Source organism: Dipodomys spectabilis, unplaced genomic scaffold (genome assembly GCF_019054845.1).
Source record: "Dipodomys spectabilis isolate Male_0828 unplaced genomic scaffold, ASM1905484v1 ptg000241l, whole genome shotgun sequence".
NCBI classification, from domain to species: Eukaryota; Metazoa; Chordata; class Mammalia; order Rodentia; family Heteromyidae; genus Dipodomys; species Dipodomys spectabilis.
In genome coordinates, this window is record NW_024870918.1 from 4,158,274 (window position 1) to 4,179,433 (window position 21,160).

The 21,160-nt window shown below is 41.5% G+C and overlaps 1 protein-coding gene across 1 annotated transcript in view; it reads left to right on the forward strand.

Moving 5' to 3' along the window:
* Positions 1-16,573: 16,573 nt before the first annotated feature.
* Positions 16,574-21,160, forward strand: part of Pgm5 (phosphoglucomutase 5) — a 149,690-nt gene continuing 145,103 nt past the window's right edge. The window contains exon 1 of the mRNA XM_042699375.1: positions 16,574-16,908. Within this exon, the coding sequence (XP_042555309.1) occupies positions 16,648-16,908 (261 nt within the window). The 5' untranslated portion in view covers positions 16,574-16,647. The remainder of the gene's footprint in view (positions 16,909-21,160) is intronic.

Genomic DNA, 21,160 nt, shown 5'->3' on the forward strand with positions numbered 1-21,160 from the left:
AAATCCCTATCATTTAAGGGATGCTAGTACCTCTGCCCTGCTAACTAGCTGGAGATGCAGGATCTGGAGAGCTGAGGGTCAGCAGTTCAGTTTTGCTAGTCAACATTCATCTTCCTGCAGCGCTACCTAGGCTGTCTTCTTCAATCTTTGGGCCTAGGTTTTGTTCTGCCTCCCTAACTTGTAGAGATAGCAAGAAGACAGTGTACCATACAAGGTTGTTTCCTAAAGTGTGTTCCTATGCCCCACAAGTATCAGACTGTATAGACAGCATTTGAGAATTTTAAGTATCATAGATTTGTTGTTTTATCCTTCAGAGCAAGTGACACTGGCTTTCAACATATAGTACTATAGTGATAAAAAAAAAAAACCAACCCAACATCCTTTTAAAGGACCTGGTTTTAAGTCTGGGTGCCAGTGGTGCACACCTGTAATCCTATCTATTCAAGAGGCTGAGATCTGAGGATTGTGGTTCAAAGTCAGCCTGGGCAGGAAAGTCTGTAAGACTCTTATCTCCAGTTAACCACCAAAAGTTAAAACTGGAGTGGTAGCTCATGTGGTAGAGCTCAATCCTTGAGCAAAATAGCTAAGGGACAGCGCCCAGACCCTGAGTTCAATGAGTTCATGCCCCCAGAACTGACACACACGCACACACACACACACACACACTATATATATATATATATATTCATATGTATATATACACATACATATATATGATTTTATTAAGAATAAAAATAAAACATGGTTTTTTTTTATTTTTTTTATTTTTATTTTTTTTAAAACATGGTTTTAAATTTAGAAAGAAAGGCTATTTAAAGAAAACATTAAGTAAATAGAACAATATCATCCAAGTAGAATGGGAATAATTCAAGTCTAGGAAATACAGAGAAAACAGATACAAAATAGAAAATAAAAGCACTTGTGGAATGAGGCATATGTTATTATGGTGTGAATATTTTACCACATTATATTGTTTTGGTTACTAGCATTTGGGAGAAAAGATAACCATTTATGTCTATAGACTCTCAGGAAGACAAGAACTCATGAAGTAAACACCTGTGCTTTTAATTTAAGATGTTCTTTCTATCTGAGCTAAAAAAAAAAAAAAAGTCAGGCAAACATAGCCCTTGGGTGAAACTGGAGGATCAAGACATTTGAACTGTAACCTTTTTGTTCAACTACTTAGATAATAAAAATATAATTAAAAAATTGAATTTTCTTACCCATTCAGAATTTATGGTCTTGTCCAATGTTAGCACTTGAGGAATAGCTGCATTAAGAAATAAAAGATTTCATTTGAACTTAGCAACAATGCTAGTTCTTCTCTTTGCATTTTTCCCAAACAATATGAAGATTGTGGAGTCGTGGTTTGATGCATTTCAATAATGGAGCCAAATAAAAAGGAAACAAACTGCCCATCTTTTACCAACACACATATATAGAAGGACAAAGATGTCTATTATTTTCCCCTTCCTTTTTCGGTAAGTACTAGAATTTGAACTGAGTGCCTTACACCTGTAAGGTAGGCACTCTACCACTTGGGCCATTCCTTGACTCCCTTGGTTCGTGTTATATTTTGAATAGGGTCTTGCATTTATACCTGGGCCTGCCTGAATTGGAATCCTGTTATTTATGTTTTCTATGTAGCTGGGATGTCAGCTGTGTGCCACTGTGCCTAGTTATTGGTTGGGAAGATGTCTCACTAGCTTTTTGCTTGGGTGGGCTGGGTTGAACTGAAATCCTCCTGATCTCAGCCTCCTAAGTGGCTAGGATTTACTTAGCTAAGATTTCCATTCTTGAGTAAAGGCTAGGGAATTTAATGGCAGCCATGAGTGCTTGGTTTTCCTGCACACAGAAGCGTGGCTCAGGATTCTCAAAGCAAGCTTCCATGGTGAAGCGTGCTGCTTGGATGGAGGTCCAAGTTTTCCCTTACATTAACCATGTGCAAGCCAGAAAAAGGCTGGGAGGCCTGATGGATGTAGTGCTGTTTGAGAAGGAAAGTCTGCATTTGTGGATGATCCCTGAGGAGCAAGTGTCAGTGATTTAGGTCTTTTCAACTTGAGAAATCTGAAAGCAAGCTAATTAGATGTTAGGAGAAGCCATTCCTAAAGCCTGGGTTTCCTTTGAGTTTTCAGGGGGAGAAATGCTTTATTTACATCCACCAGGTGTAAGGCAGATTGTTTATTATTGGAAGTCTTGGAAAAGTCACTTAGCTCAGTTGAGATTCGTTTCCTGTTGTTCAGGAGGGTCTGAGATGAACACTCATCACTCAGTATATATTGGAATCTGTATATTTCCTTTGAGTGAGGACAAGTTAATTGCCCTGGCTTCCTGTCAGGATCCAAGCAGAGAAAAGGGGAAGGGTGGCAAAGCCAGTCGCCAGCTTGCTTTTTTACTGACATTGTATGGCTCTGGTGCACTTACCAGCTCCTTGCTGTAAGTGGCGCTGTTCGACCATTTTTCTACATGAACATCAGGGCTGTGCATTCATAGAGGGTAATGATCTGATAGAGATGCGTAGCATCAGCGTTCTTCTTGACCAGAGACTCTCTTCCCACAGAATACATTCAGGCACCTCACGCGGGTTTGCAAACCTGAGATTCTGCTCAGACGCAACAAAAGTGGAAGTGTTTTTGGATGTCTGGTGCATAGGGGTTGGTCTGCTTGCAGCTGAACGGGAAACGGTAAGGTCTGAACATGGCCAGCAGCGTGACAGCTGACGATGCAAATGAGGAACGAAGGGAGATGTGGATGAGGACTCCAAATTTCACAATGTGAGACCATCATTTGTATTTTAAAGAAGTTAAAAGAAAAGTGAGGGGGCAGGCAATAGAGGAGCCTGGAATGGTACAGGTAAAGGAGAAAAATGAGAGGAAGGTTTGCCTTAGGGCTAATCAGGAGATACTGTTATTGGCCAATTGCATGTGTACATACCAGCATTTTCTGTGTGTGTCTGAATTCCTGTTTCCGAAAGCTGATGCACTGTGGGCCTCCAGCCCATTTTTGCTTTGGTTACATTTTGCACAGGGTCCACTTTTTTTCTGTCCCGTGTTGTCCTGAACAACCATCCTCCTGTTTGCATTTCCTGCAGGGCTAGGATGTCACACCTACATCACCCTATCCAGATTTGTATTGGTTGAGAAGGGTTCTCAAGAACTTTTTGCCCAGGCTGGCCTCAAACCACGATCCTCCCACTCTCTGCCTCCCCACTAGCCAGGATTACAAGAGTGCACCGCTGTGATCCAGCTGGAAGTTGTTTTTAATTTGTGTGTTTGCATGTGCTTATATATATATATATATATATATATATTTCTTTTATTATCATCAGATAGGTTTATTTCCTTTTCTTTCACAGCCTTCTTCCTTAAATCACTGGCCCCTGGAGGCCTCTTTATTTTTAACCTTCATTTTCATCCCAGAACACTATAAACAACAGCTGACAGAGTTCAAGACCTGAGCTCCAGCGGTCCAAGAGGGGTAGGCAATATGAACGTCGTTTCTCCAAGGAACTCACTGCTTAGAGAATGTGTGTCCCATTCAGTGATGAGTCTCACCGCGCTGGGTGTTTATTGCACACATCTGTAATCCCAGCACTCAGGAGGCTGAAGTAAGAGGATTGGGAACTGGAAGCCAGCCTGGGCTCCATAGCCAAAACCCTGCCTCAAGAACAAAACAAACCAAAAATTGCCACCTCTGGTGTTTTGCAGGGCTTATTTTTATAAGAGTCAGAGGAATAGGGCTGATTGTTTTTCTCTCTCAAGGAGTACTGAGTTAGTCAGCAGCTGGTATAATTAATGATCCTCCTTTTCCTCCAGTGCCCATCAAACCAAGATTCTGCAGCACTCGTAGGAGGAGGACACTATCCAACATCCCCTGCATAGTGTATCTGGGCCATTTTTTTTCCTGGCAAATGAAAATGCAATAGCTTTGGTCTGGAGTAATCTAGAAGAAGAGAGTTGGTGGACTTAATTTTCTTCTTTCACATGTTTGGTGCAATAATTAGACTTTATTTTGTTTTTCACCCACTAAACCTAAACAGTTTATTTTATTTTTGTCACTCGTGGGGCTTGAACTCTGGGCCTGGGCACTGTCCCTCAGCTCTTCAGCTCAAGGCTAGTGCTCTATCACTTGAGCCACAGAGCCACTTCTGGTCTGCTGAGTGGTTTATTGGAGATAAGAGTCTCACAGAGTTTCCTGTCTGGGCTGGCTTTGAACCTCGACCCTCAGATCTCAGCCTCCTGAGTAGGATTACGGGCATGAGCCACCAGCGCCTGGCTCAGTTTATTCTCTTTATAGTGTATTTTCTTAAGTAAGAAAACGTTTTATTCTTTTGTTTCTGTAAAGATGATGCTCAGAAGGGTTGCAGTTATATAAGTCAACAAAAGAGTACATTTCTGTTCTCCTCCTTACACTCTCCCAAGCAGATAAACTTACAAACAACAGGTACAGAAGACAAAAAACAGCAATAAAGTAAAAAAAAAGCCCCCATTTCTTGGAGTTCATTTCAATAAATATCATTTTAAATAATCATATGCACATAGCTAGCTGCCCCTCAATGGACGAATGCATCAAGAAAATGTGGCATATATACACAAGAAAATGCATCAAGAAAATGTGGCATATATACACAATGGAATTCTATGCTTCTGTCATAAAGAATGATATTGTACCATTCGTAAGGAAATAGAAAGACTTGGGAAAAAATTATATTAAGTGCAGTAAGCCATACCCAAAGAAACATTAGGTCTCATGGTTTCCCTCATTTGTCATAACTAGAAAGTACCTGTAAATCTATAAGTAAACACACTGGATGATAAAAGGCACAGATGAACTTGGACACGATAAATTATACTGGTTCCTAGACATTCACTCAGTAAGACCACAGGAAGTTGTTCTTAGGAGAGGATCACAAAGGCTCAATTAGACTTTTAAATCAGGACATTCAGAAAGAGGAATTAGATTTTTTTTTTCTTTTTCTTTTTTTGCTTATGTGGTGCTGGGGAATCGAACCCAGGGCCTCATGCATGCAAGGCAAGCACTCTACCACTGAGCCACCCTCCCAGCACCAGAGGAATTAGATTTTTACACAAGAGAAATGGAGGCTATCCAGCTGGTAAGGGGAATAATATGGAAATAGCTTGCACAATCGGGGCTTGATGGGATGAATGCGACTCTCCCAGCCGATCCATTCCTCAGCCAGCCATCGGTAGAGATTGCACAGAGAAACTGATCGAGCAGGGCAACTCCTACTTGTAGAAAGATCTCCTGGTTCAGATGTTTGCGATTAAGAACCAGGTGTAGGCTTTTTCAAGTTAAACCAAAGTAGCAGTTCTACATTGGAAAAGCCTCTTCCGTCCGTGTCTTCTGTTTCTGGATACTCTTCCTTGAAGAAGGAAATTTCAGCAGAAGGAGTTACTTGTAAAGAGCATTGTACAATGGAAGGTCCTTCAGGAGGAGTGGGCAGCGAATGAAGTGGTTAGCTTGAGGATGTCAGCCCTTGACTTAGGGGTCTGTTGACTTTGGATTCATGGAAATATTGACTTCCCTTGATCTGTAAATAGCTGAGCCTGAAGTTTTAGGAAGCTCTACTGCTGATTCTTTTTTTTTTTTACTGGTTGTGTAATTCCTAGATGCAACTTATTAGACAAATATTTGACTCAGGAACAAATGTTGCTCAGCATATTGAGTCAATCACTAGGCACCACCACGGTGAGCTCTGACCTCTGTTCTTCCTCTATTTTGCCAGTGTTGATGGCTGAGTGTAAACTTTCATTGAATCTCCTGATGGGATCTGATAAACGTGCAGGCAGCTCTTAACATCCTTTAAACAGAAATATAATTTAGCTTATTGTTTCTGAGTTCACATGAAGGTTTCTTTGTGCCTTTTGGGACTTTCACGTAGCAGAGCTTCATATATTGATTTTTGGATCTGGTCATTTCACCGAATGAGTCCATCAGTGCTAATAAAATGTTTGATAAAGTCTTTTTTTTTTCTTGTGTTTAGTAAGGTCCTGTCACAGCAGGGACTAATTTTGCTTTTTCCTTTCTCTTACGCATGCCTTTTGTGTCTTTCTTTTGCCCAATTGCTCTGATGTCTGGCACCATGCTGGGTAGCAATCTCAAGTACCAGCATCCTTGTCTTATTCCAGTACTAGGGAAAAACTTTTCAACTTTTCACCATTGAGTGTGATGTGTGTTATGAGTTTTTCATACCTGACTTTGATTTTGTTGAGGTACATTCTCTTAACACCTAACGTATTGAGAGTTTTTTTTAAATAACAAAGGGATGTTGAATTTTGCCAAATGCTTTTTATATATGTGTCAAGGTGATTTGATTGTATGGTTTTTAGTCTCCATTTTGTTAATGTGACGTATCAAATGTATTGATTGCTATGTGTTGCGCTGATTTCTGTATGTTGTATTCCTATACAAATGCAATCCATGCATGTCAGGGATAAATTCTACATGATCATGGTAAATGGTTCTTAATGTACTTGTTGAATTCAGTGTTGAGAAGTTTTACCTTTATGTTTTTGTTTGTTTGTTTTTTCCCAGTCCTGTAGCTTGAACTCTGGGCCAGGGCACTGTCCCTGAGCTTCTATTGTTCAAAGGCTAGCACTCTACCACTTGAGCCACAGCACCACTTTTAGCTTTATTTATTTATTTTTGTTGGTGGTGGGGTTTGAACTCTGGACCTGGGCACTGTCCCTCACCTCTTCAGCTCAAACTAGCGCTCTACCACTTGAGCCACAACACCACTTCCGGTTTTCTGGTAGTTTATTGGAGATAAGAGTTTCATGGACTTTCCTGCCTGGGCTGGCTTTGAACTGGGATCCTCAGATCTCAGCCTCCTGAGTAGCTGGGATTATAGGTAGGAGCCATAATTTTCATTTCTTGCGGTGTTCTTGTTCATCTGGTGTTCTTGCTCATCTTTCCTGGGGATATGCTGACTTCATAAGACACCTTCCTTTCCTGTTCAGTTTTTAGAAGTTTGGGAAGGATCTGTATGGCTTCTTTAAATATTTGGTAGAGTTTAGCCATGGAACTATCAGGTCCTAGCTTTTTTATTTTTTATTTGTTTTGGTCCAGTGGTGGGGCCTGAACTCTGGGCCTGGGCACTGTCCCTCAGCTCTTCAGCTCAAGGCTAGCGCTCAACCACTTGAGCCACAGCGCCACTTCCGGCTTTTTTTTCCCCTGCTTATGTGGTGCTGAGGAATCGAACCCAGGGCCTCATGCATGCAAGGCAAGCGCTCTACCACTGAGCCACCTTCCCTGCCCCATGGGTCCTATCTTTTTGATGGCTCATTAGAGAGATAAGAATCTTAAGATTTCAATTTCCTTGGCTGGCTTTGAACTTTGATTCTCAGATCTCAGACTCCTGAGTAGTTAGAATTAATAGGTGTGAGCCTCTGGTGTCTAGCCTTTAAACTGGGATACTCTGACAGACAAAAAGGGTGCTACTGGTAAATATGACAATATACATGACATATATACATATATATACATATGTATATACATATGTGTATACATATGTGTATATATATATATATATATATATATATATATATATATATATATATATAACAAATTTGAACTGAACATCCTTAGGAAAACTGGGTGCCTGTCCACCTCAATAGTAAGCATTACTATAACTGTAGCAGCCCCCTTGTGCCTCTTCCTGGACCGTATTTCCTCCACCCCCTCTGAATACTGAATGTTCTTTGTATCCATGCAACCATGACAACCATGATCTTGATACACTGCTCGTGATTTATGTGTACACCACATATGTGTGCATGAGAAACCTCACAGAGTATTCCTTTGTGTGTGTTTTTCTAAATTATTCATAAATGGTATCATCTGTTGTCACTTTAAAATCAGTAAGGCATCTTCCTTTCTTTTCCAGGAAAAGACAATGAAAGGAAATAGGGCCAGAGAATAATGATGATGTATTAACTAAGGTTCTTTTGATTGAAAACAAACAGAAAGTCATTCTGGCTAGCTTACACCATGGAAGGATTTAATAAAGAATACTGGAATATCTTTAGTTATCATATATATAATGGGGAGAAGAAGTACAGGGGCAGCTCCAGGGATATGAGCCACATGTAGCTGTAGCTTTAACCCTTTCTCCCTGTATCATCAATCCAACTAGACCCCAGTGGCCCCCAGCCTCTATGTGTCTGAGTTCTAATGTTCAAATTCCAGAGATGGTGAGAAAATCCAATTGAGCCAGGCATTCTTCACGAGGCCACTGTCTCTGTATATGGTCAGGAATGTAGGATTATGTAGTAAGGGCATAGCTCCTCAGAGCCTATCCTGGTGAATTAAGGGCAGTTGGAGAGGAGGGACAATTGTAAACTGGGCACCCAAAGATGTGACCACTATATGAGAAGGCAGAAAAGTTTAAGGCAAGAAGGAAAACGCCTTGTTTACAATTTCCTCTCAAAAGGCATCATGGGAATAAAACAGTGTCCATTTGGGAATTCCTTATCGACATTTCCATTTTATGGGTTCTAGAATTCTAAGAAAACTCAGTTGAGACATCAGGGAAATGATTCCTTCTTTATTATTATGATTACTACTTTTTGAGAATAAAGCTTACTAAACGGAGTAGAGACCTTACTCGTTTGAAGAAAACCCACACAGAATGACATGGATTTAAGATTTTCCAAGAATTCTCAGAAATTCAATGTTCAAAGTTCCAAATTTCAAGGTTAATATCCTCAGAAGTCAAAGGCTGCTGTGTGCTGGTTATTCACACCTGAAACCCTGGCTACTCAGGAGGATGAGATCAGCGTATTGCCGTTCAAAACCAGCCTGGCCAGGAAAGTCCATGGGACTCTTCGCTCCAATTAACCACCAGAAAACTTCAGGTGGCATTGTGGCTCAGAATGGTAGAGACAGTAACTATGGGCAAAAGAGCTCAAGGATATTGTGTAGATCCTGAGTTCAACCCCCATGACCGGAAAAAAAAAATAAAGTCAAAGGGAAGCTGAGGGTGATAATGTACTCAGCATCCTAGCACTTGGGAAACAGAGGCAGAATAATTGAGAATTGTAGGCTAGCATAGACTATATAGCAAGACCCTGTTTATAAATAAAAAATATATATAAATGCACACAATAGTGGATGCATGAAGTGGAGAGGTTAGATCATGAAAGAGACTAACATCTGATGCTGCAAATTTAATGTAGAAACTTTATTACCGAGTCCTGAGCTGTTTGCACTGAGTAATACACGAGTCATGTCTTGGGGAAGATCTGTGACATGCAAAGAGTTTGGATACTGTTGGATAAGAACTTGTTTGATTTCAGCCCCCCACAGGAAGTGGGAAAATATCAAGCTGGTGATAAATGAAAAGGAGCACCTTGCTAAGACATCCTGTGAAATTTCTGCTTTCGCGGGAGACAGTGGCTCTGTCAGGGGAAATCGGAAAGCAAACCATGCAGCTGTCTATAATCTGGCCTTTGAAACTGATGGCCAAAGGATCACCAATGAACTTCCACCATTGCCCAGGTCTTGAATGAAAAGTGGGTGTTCAGAAAACTTAGGTTACAATGTGTTGGGCTGCACTTCTGCCATCTCTCGAATGGATTTTCAAATGAATGCGTCCTCACTTAGCTGTGCTGATGGAATGAAGAAAGCCTATTAAGATCTAGTGGAGAAAGTTGGCCAGGTAGGGCCCAGGGGATTGTGGGGGTGTAAAACCTGAGCCAGGCCCAGCTGAACTGGAGAAAGGCAGGATGATATCTATGTACAAACTCATCTGGCCATTCTGCTCCTAAGAATACAGTATTTCATGCTTACTCATGCAAATGTACCCACATCTCATTGCTGAACAAAAGCTATCAATAAGGCAGGAATACTTGGCTTGTGAGGCATATAGTTGCTAATCAACTCCATGACAAAGATGAATAGAAAACAGTTTTTAAAAAACTTATTTACATAGGAATGTTAAAATATTTATACTGAGATTAGCCATATATTTGGGGCCCCTTCAAACGCTCAAACACAAAAATCATCTGAGGAAAATTCTATGTAGGCAAAGAGTACAAGTGACTAAATAAAGTGTAATTTAAGTTAAATGTGGAATACGTACCTCCTTTTTAATTGTGATCTAAATTATATTTCTTTTGAAAGCCTTTGGAAACAGTTCATCTATTTAAAATATATAGAGAAACAGGGGCTCATGCCTACAATCCTAGTTACTCAGGAGGGTGAGATCTGAGGACTTCAGTTAGAAGCCAGCCTAGGCAGGAAATTGAGTGACTCTTACCTCCAATTAATCATCAAAAAGCAGCAAGTGGACTTTGTGGCTCAAGTGGTGGAACCTTAGCCTTGAGCAAACCCAAACCATCAGGGATTGTGCCCACGCCTGGAATTCAAGCCCCAGAATAGCACAAAAACAAACAAACAAAAACTTTGTTTTTCTTGTTTTGGTTTTTGTTTTGGTCAGTCCTAGGGCTTGAACTCAGGGTCCGGGCTCTGTCCTCAGGCCTCTTTGTGCTCAAGGCTAGGGCTCTAACACTTGAGCCATAGTGCTACTTCCAGCTTTTTCTGAGTAGTTTATTGGAGATAAGCGTCTCACAGACTTTCTTACTCCGGTTAGCTTTGAACCGTGATCCTCAGACGTCAGCCTCCTAAGTAGCTAGGATTACAGGCATGAGCCACTGGGGCCTGGCTAAAAAAATAAAGAATTTGGATGAGACTGTTTTCTAAAAATTTTTAATAATTCATTATCCTGTACCATTGATCTTTCTGGGTACTATATAGGGCATGGAAAATTAATAATTACTATTTTGGTAATAGTAACACGATAATTATAATAGCAGTATTTTAGTAATACAACAAAACAGCAATTGCTTCACCAATTAAACCTGAGGTACAGGCGCTATGCAGGCAACTCTCACATAGCAGCTCTTTGCGTGTGACCATGAGCTTATGAGGTAGGCAGCATTATGTGAGTTTACCAAAGTAGAAGCAGCATTAAGGTGGGTAACCAAGCTGTTCAGGCCAGGCAAGTGGTGGCCATTGATGAATGAAGGCTTGGGTGAAAGAACATGGAGACAAGTGTACACCATTTACAAAATAAGAATGATATACACTTTTATTATCTACTAATATTTAGTGGCATTACAGTGAAGGAATGAGAAAGGCAGCCACTTTCATTGAAATATATGTCATAAATATTACATACGATATGCATTATACATGTTTTACATATATTAAAATATACAATATATTATACAATACATATTATATATGTATTACACATATATAATAGAATAATATATTTATAATATGAAATAGAATAAATTATAATATATTATGTATATTATATGTAATTATCTTATAATTACAATTTATTATATATTCATTATAATTATTATAATGATGATAAATATTATAATATACAATATAATATATAACATTATATAATATATAAGATATGTTATAAATTATATATATCGATTATATTATAATTATGTATTATGTATAATAATTATATATAATATATAACATGTATATCATCTCATAATATATTAATATTTTATAAAATATTATGAATGATATTAATATATAGTAATGTATAACATATATAATATTAATAAATACATAATACATATAATTATATATAATAGAATAATTATATGATGTTATATATAATGGAATAATATATACTTTGTATAACATATATAATTAATATATATAGTATATGTATTCTAATATGTGTGTTATATACATACATGTATACAATATGATGCATATACATAATTGTATATAATTTTTTTATTTTTTTTGGGTCCGGTCGTGGGGCCTGAACTCTGGGCCTGGGCGCTGTCCCTCAGCTCTTCAGCTCAAGGCTAGTGCTCTACCACTTGAGTCACAGCGCCACTTCCGGCTTTTTTCTTTTTTGCTTATGTGGTGCTGAAGAATAGAACCCAGGGCCTCAAGCATGCAAGGCAAGCCCTCTACCACTGAGCCACCTTCCCAACCCTGTATATAATTTTGTATATAATGTATATATTGTATATTGTATTTATATTGTATATATATTGTATGCAATGTATAATGTATATAACATATCATATACAAATATGTATCATACAAATATGTATATGTAGCATATATAATCATGTATATGTGTCATATGTAAAATATAATACTTATAGATGTTTTATATTGTAGTACATATATTAAATGATTTCATATATTATATAGTATATAATATATGACATATATATGGTTAATATATGTATTATATGGCTTATATAATACATATATAATATATATTATTATCTATAACCTATCATAGATAATATAAATTTTTATATAAAACTATGTGTGTGATACATTATATATTATATACATATGCTATGTGTGATCTATGTCAATTCACATATATAAATGTATATATCTGTCATCAGAAGGTGTTTGGACAGATTGTAAAAACAACAAACCAGAGCGTCCTTGGAAGCCTGCCCTGAGATATTTTTCCACTTGCCTTTCTGCCTCCTGCCCTGCACTTTTGGCATTTCTTCTGCTCTTAGAGTCAGTGAGTCAACAGCATGTTGTTAACATTCCCTGTGTGCCCAGAAGTAGACTGTGACTCAGCAGGGGCACATAGCTACTGTAACCCAAACAGATGTTTCCCTGCAGGCAGGGGAGAGGGGAGAGAGTACAGACAGAATGCATGATACTGGTGTCGTCCTAAAGTTACCTTCCTTCATCAGCTCTGTGGCTGCAGAGACGCTCAGAGCTTGGCACACAGGAGTGAGTAGCCCCTGAGAACTAGAAACACAGATTTATCCCCAAGCTAGCTTGCTGAGGGCCTAGAGGCTGGGTCAGCAATTATGGGGCTTGTCTAGTTCTCTTAAGCAAAACAGACAGGTAAGCTTAGGTTGAGAAATACTAGGTTTAGCGACATGAAGCTGGCGTTGTCTCTCCACCGCCTCTCAGAAGGAGTCCCATGACAATGTGCATTGATGGGCTCCAAGAGTGGACAGAGTGTCTGGAGGTAAAATGTTATTCAGCATTGATGCTCTGGCCTGAGCAACTTTGGAAGAGTCCACTGTTCTAGGGAAAGCCCTTTGGGAATCCTGGTGAAATCCAGCCTTCTCATTTTACCAGCTAGCATCTCTGAGGGAGGCCTTTCTTATCTGAGACCTTCTCAGCTTTCTTTCTCTATCACTGTGACAAATTCATTCAAATGAACCCGTTAAAATTCAGAGGCAGAGCTGGGTGCCTATGGCTCATGCCTGTGATCCTAGCTACTTAGGAGGTTGAGATCTGTGGATCTTGGTTTGAAGCCAGCTTGGGCAGGACAATCCATGAGACACTTCTCTCCAATTAACCACAAAAAGCCAGAAATGGAGCTGTGCCTCAAATGGTAGAGCCATTAGCTTTGAGCATGAAAATGCAGGGACAGTGCTCAGGCCTGGAGTTCAAGTCTGAAGACTGGCAAAAATAAATAAATAAGAAAGAGAAAGAAAGAAAGAAAGAAAGAAAGAAAGAAAGAAAGAAAGAAAGAAAGAAAGAAAGAAAGAAAGAAAGAAAGAAAGAAAGAAAGAAAGAAAGAAAGGAGAGGCAGCTTTGAAGAGAGATATTTTTAGCTGACAACTCCTTTTTTTGTACCTTTGAGTTTCCACAGTAAAAACAACAAAAACAAAACTCTGATAAAGAAACTCAATTTTTGTAGAATATCTCATCTGCCTAAAGGTCCTTCAGGACTATAGTGGTCTATAAAGATATAAAGTTAACTCTTGCTTTATGGTAGGAAATAGCGATAATAACGACATATATGAAGTTGATGACTACGAGTAGATAGCTAACATTATTGCCCTGTCTCCAGTGGAAGGAAGAATGGCTGTGATGGTAGGAGAAGGAGGCGCAGCAAGTCGAGAGACATGGGCCTACGTGGAAACTCTTGTGAGGGGAGATGGTTGCATCTCTCCCTTTCCTGGGGTAGAGAACTCATCACATCCATTCTTCTCACAAGACTCACACTGTCTTTCTTTATAAATGAAATGACATTAGAAAGTGATTTACGAAATCCTGCACTATAGAGATGTGTTTAATGTCCCCTGAAGAACCTATTCGGTGCTGAACCAAAATGCTAACCCAGCCGTATAAAGATAGGGACTTTAGAGGGGTAGACGCTAGGAGGCTGACTTGAGAGGAGAGGAAAACTAATACCTCCCCTCCCCAGTATTCTTTATGAACATTATGAATCAATGAATTATGACAGCATATATTTTTAGTATAACAGTACAATGTTATGATGTATGCATGCAATGTGGAATGATTAACTCAAGCGAACTAACCTATCTGTCATCTGAAATAGCTCCTCCCTCCCTGTAGGGAGGCATTTGATTCATCTTCATAGCAATTCTGAAATGTTCTTCTTAACTATGGTTACATGTTGTGCAATATAGCTCAGAAAATGAAACACAAATATTGTACTCTTTGACCCATGTCTCTTTCCTACTCCATCATACCCCTCCCCCAAGGAAAACACCCACACTCTTTACTGATTAAGACCACGGCTGAGATGTCCTGGTAGATCTCAGTTATTAGTTTCAGGGTTTCCCTTCCAGGCTTCAGTGCTATTAATAAAAAAGAGAGGGAACCCAGGAATTTGGGCTGATTGCAAATGTCGTGCTTGCTGGCTAGAGGTCCTTGGCCTTACAACCAAAGGAGGACACTCTTAGGAAACCATCACAAAGGCTCAATAGTTATGTGCATATGATCATATAAAGTGATATTTATTGAAATGAACCCCGAGAAATAGAAATAAGAGTTTTTTTATGTTTGTTTTTGTGTATTTTTCTCTCGTCACTGTTTTTGTTTTTGGTACCTTTTATCCTGTGTATAAGTTTATCTGTTTTGGGGAGAATAAAGGAGTAGGCACAGAAATAGAGGGGAAAAAGGTAAACAAATGCAGCAGTGGTACTCACTAGATACTATACAATTGTGGGTGGGGATGGGAGGGGAAAACTGGCAGAGAGCAAGGGAAGGAATGCCATTGTCCAAAAAGAAATGCACTCTTTACCTGACTTATATAAGTGTAACCCCTCTGTACATCACAATAAAAAACTGAAATGAGGGTAGTATGCATATCATTCCTACTTCTTTCCATGGGTTTTAGCCTCTAAAGAAAACCCAGATGCAAAACCTATACCATGGCTATGAGTTACTACTCATAGTTACCATACTATGAACAAATGCTTTACAACCCTGGAGCAAGCCCTCTGTGTTCCCAGGACATAGATATTTGGAGAGCAGAGAAGCAAGGAGAGCAGCAAAGTTTTGAACAATAGCTTCCATGGGTACAACGCTGTCTTAGAACTAACAGGAGATAGAGGCAAAGAGAAGAATGATTTCTTAACCAGGACCAGCTGGCTCATGCCTATAATCCTGGCTATTCAGGAAGCTGAGATCTGAGGATCAGTTTGGAAGCCAGGCCAGGCAGGAAAGCCAGAAATGCAGCTATGGCTCAAGTGGTAGAGTGCTAGTCTTGAGCTAAAAAGCTCAGAGACAGCACCTAGGACAAGCACGCGCGCACACACACACATGAAAATGAGTTTTTGTTCCTTTGGATGAAATTCTATGGAGATTTTCTTGGTGTTGGACTTCAGGCAGGAATTATGGAGAGAAAGTAAGTCTCCATTTCCTGACATATGTTCAGGAAAGGATCTAGCACACTGTCAGACAGCCTATTTAGTACTTGGTACCTAGCTTTTGTTTTTCCCATAACTCTGTCACTCTCGGCAAGCCATTAAAAGGGCTTCCAGCCACTTGTGATGGCTTGGGAGAAGAGTTCAACGTGGAAGGAAGACTGCTTCTTCAGCAGGTGGGGGAGGAGAGTGAGCAAGGCTAGGCTAAGAAAATCTGGGTCTGTTGCAACCACCACAACAAATAAACAAGCAAATACATCTGAGTAGGTTCCAGGATGGAAGGACTTTGACAGTGTGTGATTCCCTGCAACAAATGGCAGCGGTGCGTGTGCATATACACTCACACAACACACACACACACACACACAGCCTCCAGTTTCACCTCTGGCAGAAGATAACAATTCTCAGCTCGCCTTTCCAGGGTTATTTTTGGCTAGGGCTGTTTGCTGGTGGCAAAAGTGTTCAACCCCCTGGTGTCAAGAGAGAAACTTGTGCGTGTCCACTGCTCCGCGCGCTCTCGGGGTGCTGGGGGGGAGGGTGTGGGAGGTCCCCGCGGACTCTGCTCAAGCTCACCCCCCCCCAAGCTATTTTCTTGCCCAGGGAGTGTCTGGGGGGCGGAGGGGGGGGGAAGCCACCAGGGGGCCTGGTCCCGGGAGGGATGGCAGGCTGGCCCTAGAACAGTCCAAAAGTGAGAGCAGCCGAGGGAAAGAAACGAAAGCCAGCTCGGGCCGGCGATCGGCTTGAAGAGGGGAAGGAGGGACCCAGCGGCTGGGGTGGCCCCGGGCCTCGGGACAGCGCTCCGAGAGGAGGAGGGTGGGTGGGGTGGGAGGGCGGCTGGGGAGGGGGCGGGCGCGAGGCGGAGTCCGGCGCGCCGGGCCGGGCCCGGTGGGGTGCGCCGCAGACCGATCGGATCGCCTGTGGCTCCGGGAGCCGGCGGCAGGACCCGAACCAGAGGCGGGGCAGCGCGATGGAGGGGAGCCCCATCCCCGTGCTGACCGTGCCCACGGCGCCCTACGAAGACCAGCGGCCGGCGGGCGGCGGGGGGCTGCGGCGGCCCACCGGCCTCTTCGAGGGCCAGCGCAACTACCTGCCCAACTTCATCCAGAGCGTGCTGTCGTCCATCGACCTGCGCGACCGCCAGGGCTGCACCATGGTGGTGGGCAGCGACGGCAGGTACTTCAGCAAGACGGCCACCGAGATCGTGGTGCAGATGGCGGCCGCCAACGGGGTGAGTGGCGCGGACGCCCCGGGACGGGGCGCGGGGTGGCGGTCTCACCATCTTCGGGTCCCCCCGGCCCCCTCCCCGCCTCTCACTCATGTTCTCCAGCTCTGGATGGTGGGGCGACTCGTGGCCCACCCGGTGTCCACCCCCAAGCTCGGATCCCTCTCCCCGCACCTGCTCGGTTGTCGTTCCCCTGGTCTCTTCTTTAATCCCCCTTTATTTGTTGCATTTTATTCTGTGGGGCTGGGTTTTAAGCCTGGCCCGCGCCACTGGTTCGATACCCACCCTCGCCACCCACCTCGATTTGGAATTTCCCAGCAGAGTTTCTCAGGCGCCTGGTCCCTTTGGCGACCATCCGATGGTGGCTCTGTCCATTTGAACACACACACACACACACACACACACACACACACACACACACACACACACACACACACACACACACACACACACAGGGTGCCCATTCGTGAGCTATTTGGCAAGAACAGAGCCTGGGGGACTTTTCTGGTTGTTTCCCCCATTGGCTTTGACCCGGGCGGGATGGAGCGGATCCGTGGGGTAGGTCGGGCGCGGGGAGGGAGGCTGGTCTCTATCTGGTGTGAAATGCAATCTGCCCTGGCTTGCTCTAACGCAGTTCCCAACTTCCCATTTGGCATGGGCAAGTAAGGCATGCCTCGGCCTCTTTTTCAGCGTTCCTGCGCCTTCTCGCCTCTCTTCTTTCTCCCACGACCTTTGCCATCAGAAGGCCCTGACCTTGTTTTTTTTTTTATCTCCTTCCCCACCTGCCGCCTCTTGGCCGAAATCCCCTTCCCAGTACCATTTCCTTCCTCCCCAAATCTCCCATCTCAAGGACCACTGTCCAGCTAGAGGGGGTCTGTGACTTATTTAGGGGGAAATACTGTATTAAAAAAGAACTTCCATCCTACAGTAACTTCATACCCAGGAAATTGTCCTTCGAACGAAATCTCCCTTAGAGATGGATAAATGAGTCTGAAATAATAATAATAGTAATAATAATAATAATACATTGACCTGTGGTGTTAGGGTGGATGCTGGAATTACGGTTTTTGACTCCAGCCAAGAATGATGCCACCGATTCGGACTTGTGTCTTACCTCTGGCTCTTTTACCTGCGGTTGATGAATGTTCCCTTAGTCAGGGGGTTGGAGAGAGGCTGATAGTCTTTTACTCCTTTCGGATCAAGCTATTTCTGTGGAATGATGGAGAATAGCGAATCTTGGGAGAACTGTGACACTTTTGGGCTAGTTCCACACCTCTCCCTCTCCCCAGGGAAGCTAGAGAAACAGAGCCTGAGAAGTATTTGTTAGGGGTCAGGGGACTTTTTTAAATTTTTTTAAGGCATAGTTATGTAGTTGCATAGCCAAATTATTACTGTGCTCTTTTACTTTTTGGTCTATTTTACCTGTAAGATTCTTTTCACTTCTTACTCCAATGGTTCTCGGATAATCCTCCCTTCCTCTCCCTTTTGTATATGCGAGTATAGAGGCTTGGTCTCAGGGCCTCTTATTGTCACATGGCTTTTTCGCTCAGGTCTGGTGTCCTAACACTTGAACCATATTTCCAGTTCTGAGTTTTTGCAGGCTATTTGGAGATGGGTCTCAAAGATTTGTTTAACCCTGGCTGGTTTAGAGCCTCAGCCCTCAGATCTCAGCTTTCAGGGTAGCTAGAATCAAAGGCGTGATTTACCACTGCCTTGGCTAAACTCATTTCTTAATTTTAAAGGTCTAGTCTGTTTTAGGAGTTAGCATATATCAATTAATAATGCTTAAAATACTCAAATTTAACCTAGTAATTCTCATGAAAGATAGAATGACAAATTACAACTCACATGCCAGGATTAGTGATGCTGAATGATTGCAGTTAGAGTTGGTTACCATATCCTCCACTACTTTCTCCCTTGGGTCCAGCCTGTAGTATATGGGTTTTCAACTTCTTTTTTTCAGAGCTGAGAACTAGCAAGTACTCTTCCACGGAACTAAATTCCCAACTCCTGTGTGTTCAACTTTATACCGTGTGCATGTTCAGTTCTTGATCTACCTTTAACCCATTGTTTTAAGCATTCCCTAACGATCATTGATTGAGTTGATTATTTCAGTAGGGGTTTCAGAATGATGATTTTCCAATTCCCATCATTCCATTATCTAGGCTTTTCTTATAAGCCAGCCATTTTCCTCACAGCTGGAATATTTGGTTATCCTAATCCATAGTTCCTTATGTAAAGGCAGATTGTTTTATCTCTTTCTCTGTTTTTGTTGGTTGTGGGGCTTGAACTCAGGGCTTGGGCACTCTTCCTGGGTTCTCTTGCTCAAGGCTAGCACTCTACCACTTTGAGCCACAGCTCCACTTCTGGTTTTCTGGTGGTTAATTGGAGATAAGAGTCTCTTGGACTTTCTTGCCTAGGCTGGCTCTGAACCACAGTCCTTAGAGCTGTCTTCTGAGCAGCTAAGATTACAGATGTGAGCCACCAGTACCTGGCTTTCTTTCTCTTTTTAAATTACCTATTTTTGAAGTAAAAAGATTTGGTAGAATTTTTGTTTCACTTTTTGGACTACCACTCTAGATGATTAGGTTTTTATGTGTTCAGTTTCAGTGGATCCATGAACGAATGAGAATATATTACTTACCTTTTTTTGTTAGTGGCACCTAGGATCAAATTTAACACTTTATGAATGTTGATCAAGTGCTCTACCACTGAGCTACTCTTAATCCTGATTTTTATAGTTCTTTTGATGATACATGAATTTATCTAAAAACAACCCCTATACTATTTTAACTTCTCTTTAAAGGTACAAAATTGATACCATATTATATAGAATGAATGAAACATAGCTGTTAGGTATAAAATGTAAATTGTATTTAAATAAATTAGAAGCTAGTGAAGTTTCATTTTGAACCTAGTTCTATTTCAGTCTGCTTCAGATCCTCTTCAGTGGCTACTTTATGTAACAATTCATTCTAATCTCTTAGAGTTTAAGAACCAAATGCAACCTATCTGCTATAAAATTAGCTTTGCCTTTTATCTGGGCAGATAGGTATGCAGCTAAGAGCAGTCTCCTGGTTTTCCCCTCTATTGCAATCTTCTTTATCAGCCATAAACTACCTTTAATATCAGCAGGTGACAGCACTTTGGTCTGTCTTGGTTTTTCTGGCTTTTTCTAAAGTCTTGTTTCTCTTGATATGACACTTTACATTACTATCCAGTAGAATCTGCCCTGTCTAAGGCTCTAGCCAATTGTGGATTTCGAATAGTCGAAATTTTGGTAGTATGACTGAAGAACTAGATTTGTGCATTTAATTTTAACTACATAAAATAGAAATCAAAATTGGTTACTAGCTACTCTATTGGACTGCACATCTCTATAACTTAGCATTTCAAATCACACACAAATCTGTTTGTGTGTTTTAATAAATGGAGGTGGACTATTAAATCCCAAAGCAATCATATGTTAAATAAAGTTAGATCATTGAGTACTTCAAATATACTTTTGGCAAATCCAATCCAGGTTTATTTCTCTTCTCTTCTTTTCTTTTCTTCCTTTTATCAGTCATGGAGCTTGAAACAAGGGTCTGGGTGCTGTCCCTGAGCTTTTTCACTCAAGGCTAGCCCTCTACCACTTTGAGCCACAGCTTTGCTTCTGGTTTTCTGGTGGTTAATTGGACATAAGAGTCTCTTGGACTTTCCTGCCTGCGCTGGCTTTAAGCCACAATCCTCTGATCTCAGCCTCCTGATTAGCTAGGATTACAAGTATGAGCCACTGGCACCTGACTGAGCCAGATTTCTTAATGTAACAATGAGGTATTAGGATCAGTAGACAGAGCTTTGCATCAGGTTGGTGGCCTGTTTTGGTTAGTCTGTGACACAGTTTGAGGGCAGATGCTTTAGCCTCTTGACATACCTAGAAAACACGTGTTTCTCCATCAGTAAGTTGGATATGATAGCATCACTAATTTTTTCTTGAATCAAATAAAGTACTGTATGTGAAATACATTGTAAACGTGTGCAGTAGAAAGGACACTGTACTTGAGATAAACTTAAAGCTGGAGGAAGGATTTAATTTGCCTTACAGTTGCAGAGGTTGCAGATCATGGTTGATTGAGTCCATTGCTGTGGGCCTGGCAAGAGGCAGAGCATCATGGCATTGGGAGTGTGTAGCAAGCCAAAGTTCCTCACCTCATGTTACCAGAAAAGAGGAGAGGGGGGGGGGCAGACAGACAGGCAGACCAGGGACAAGGTACAT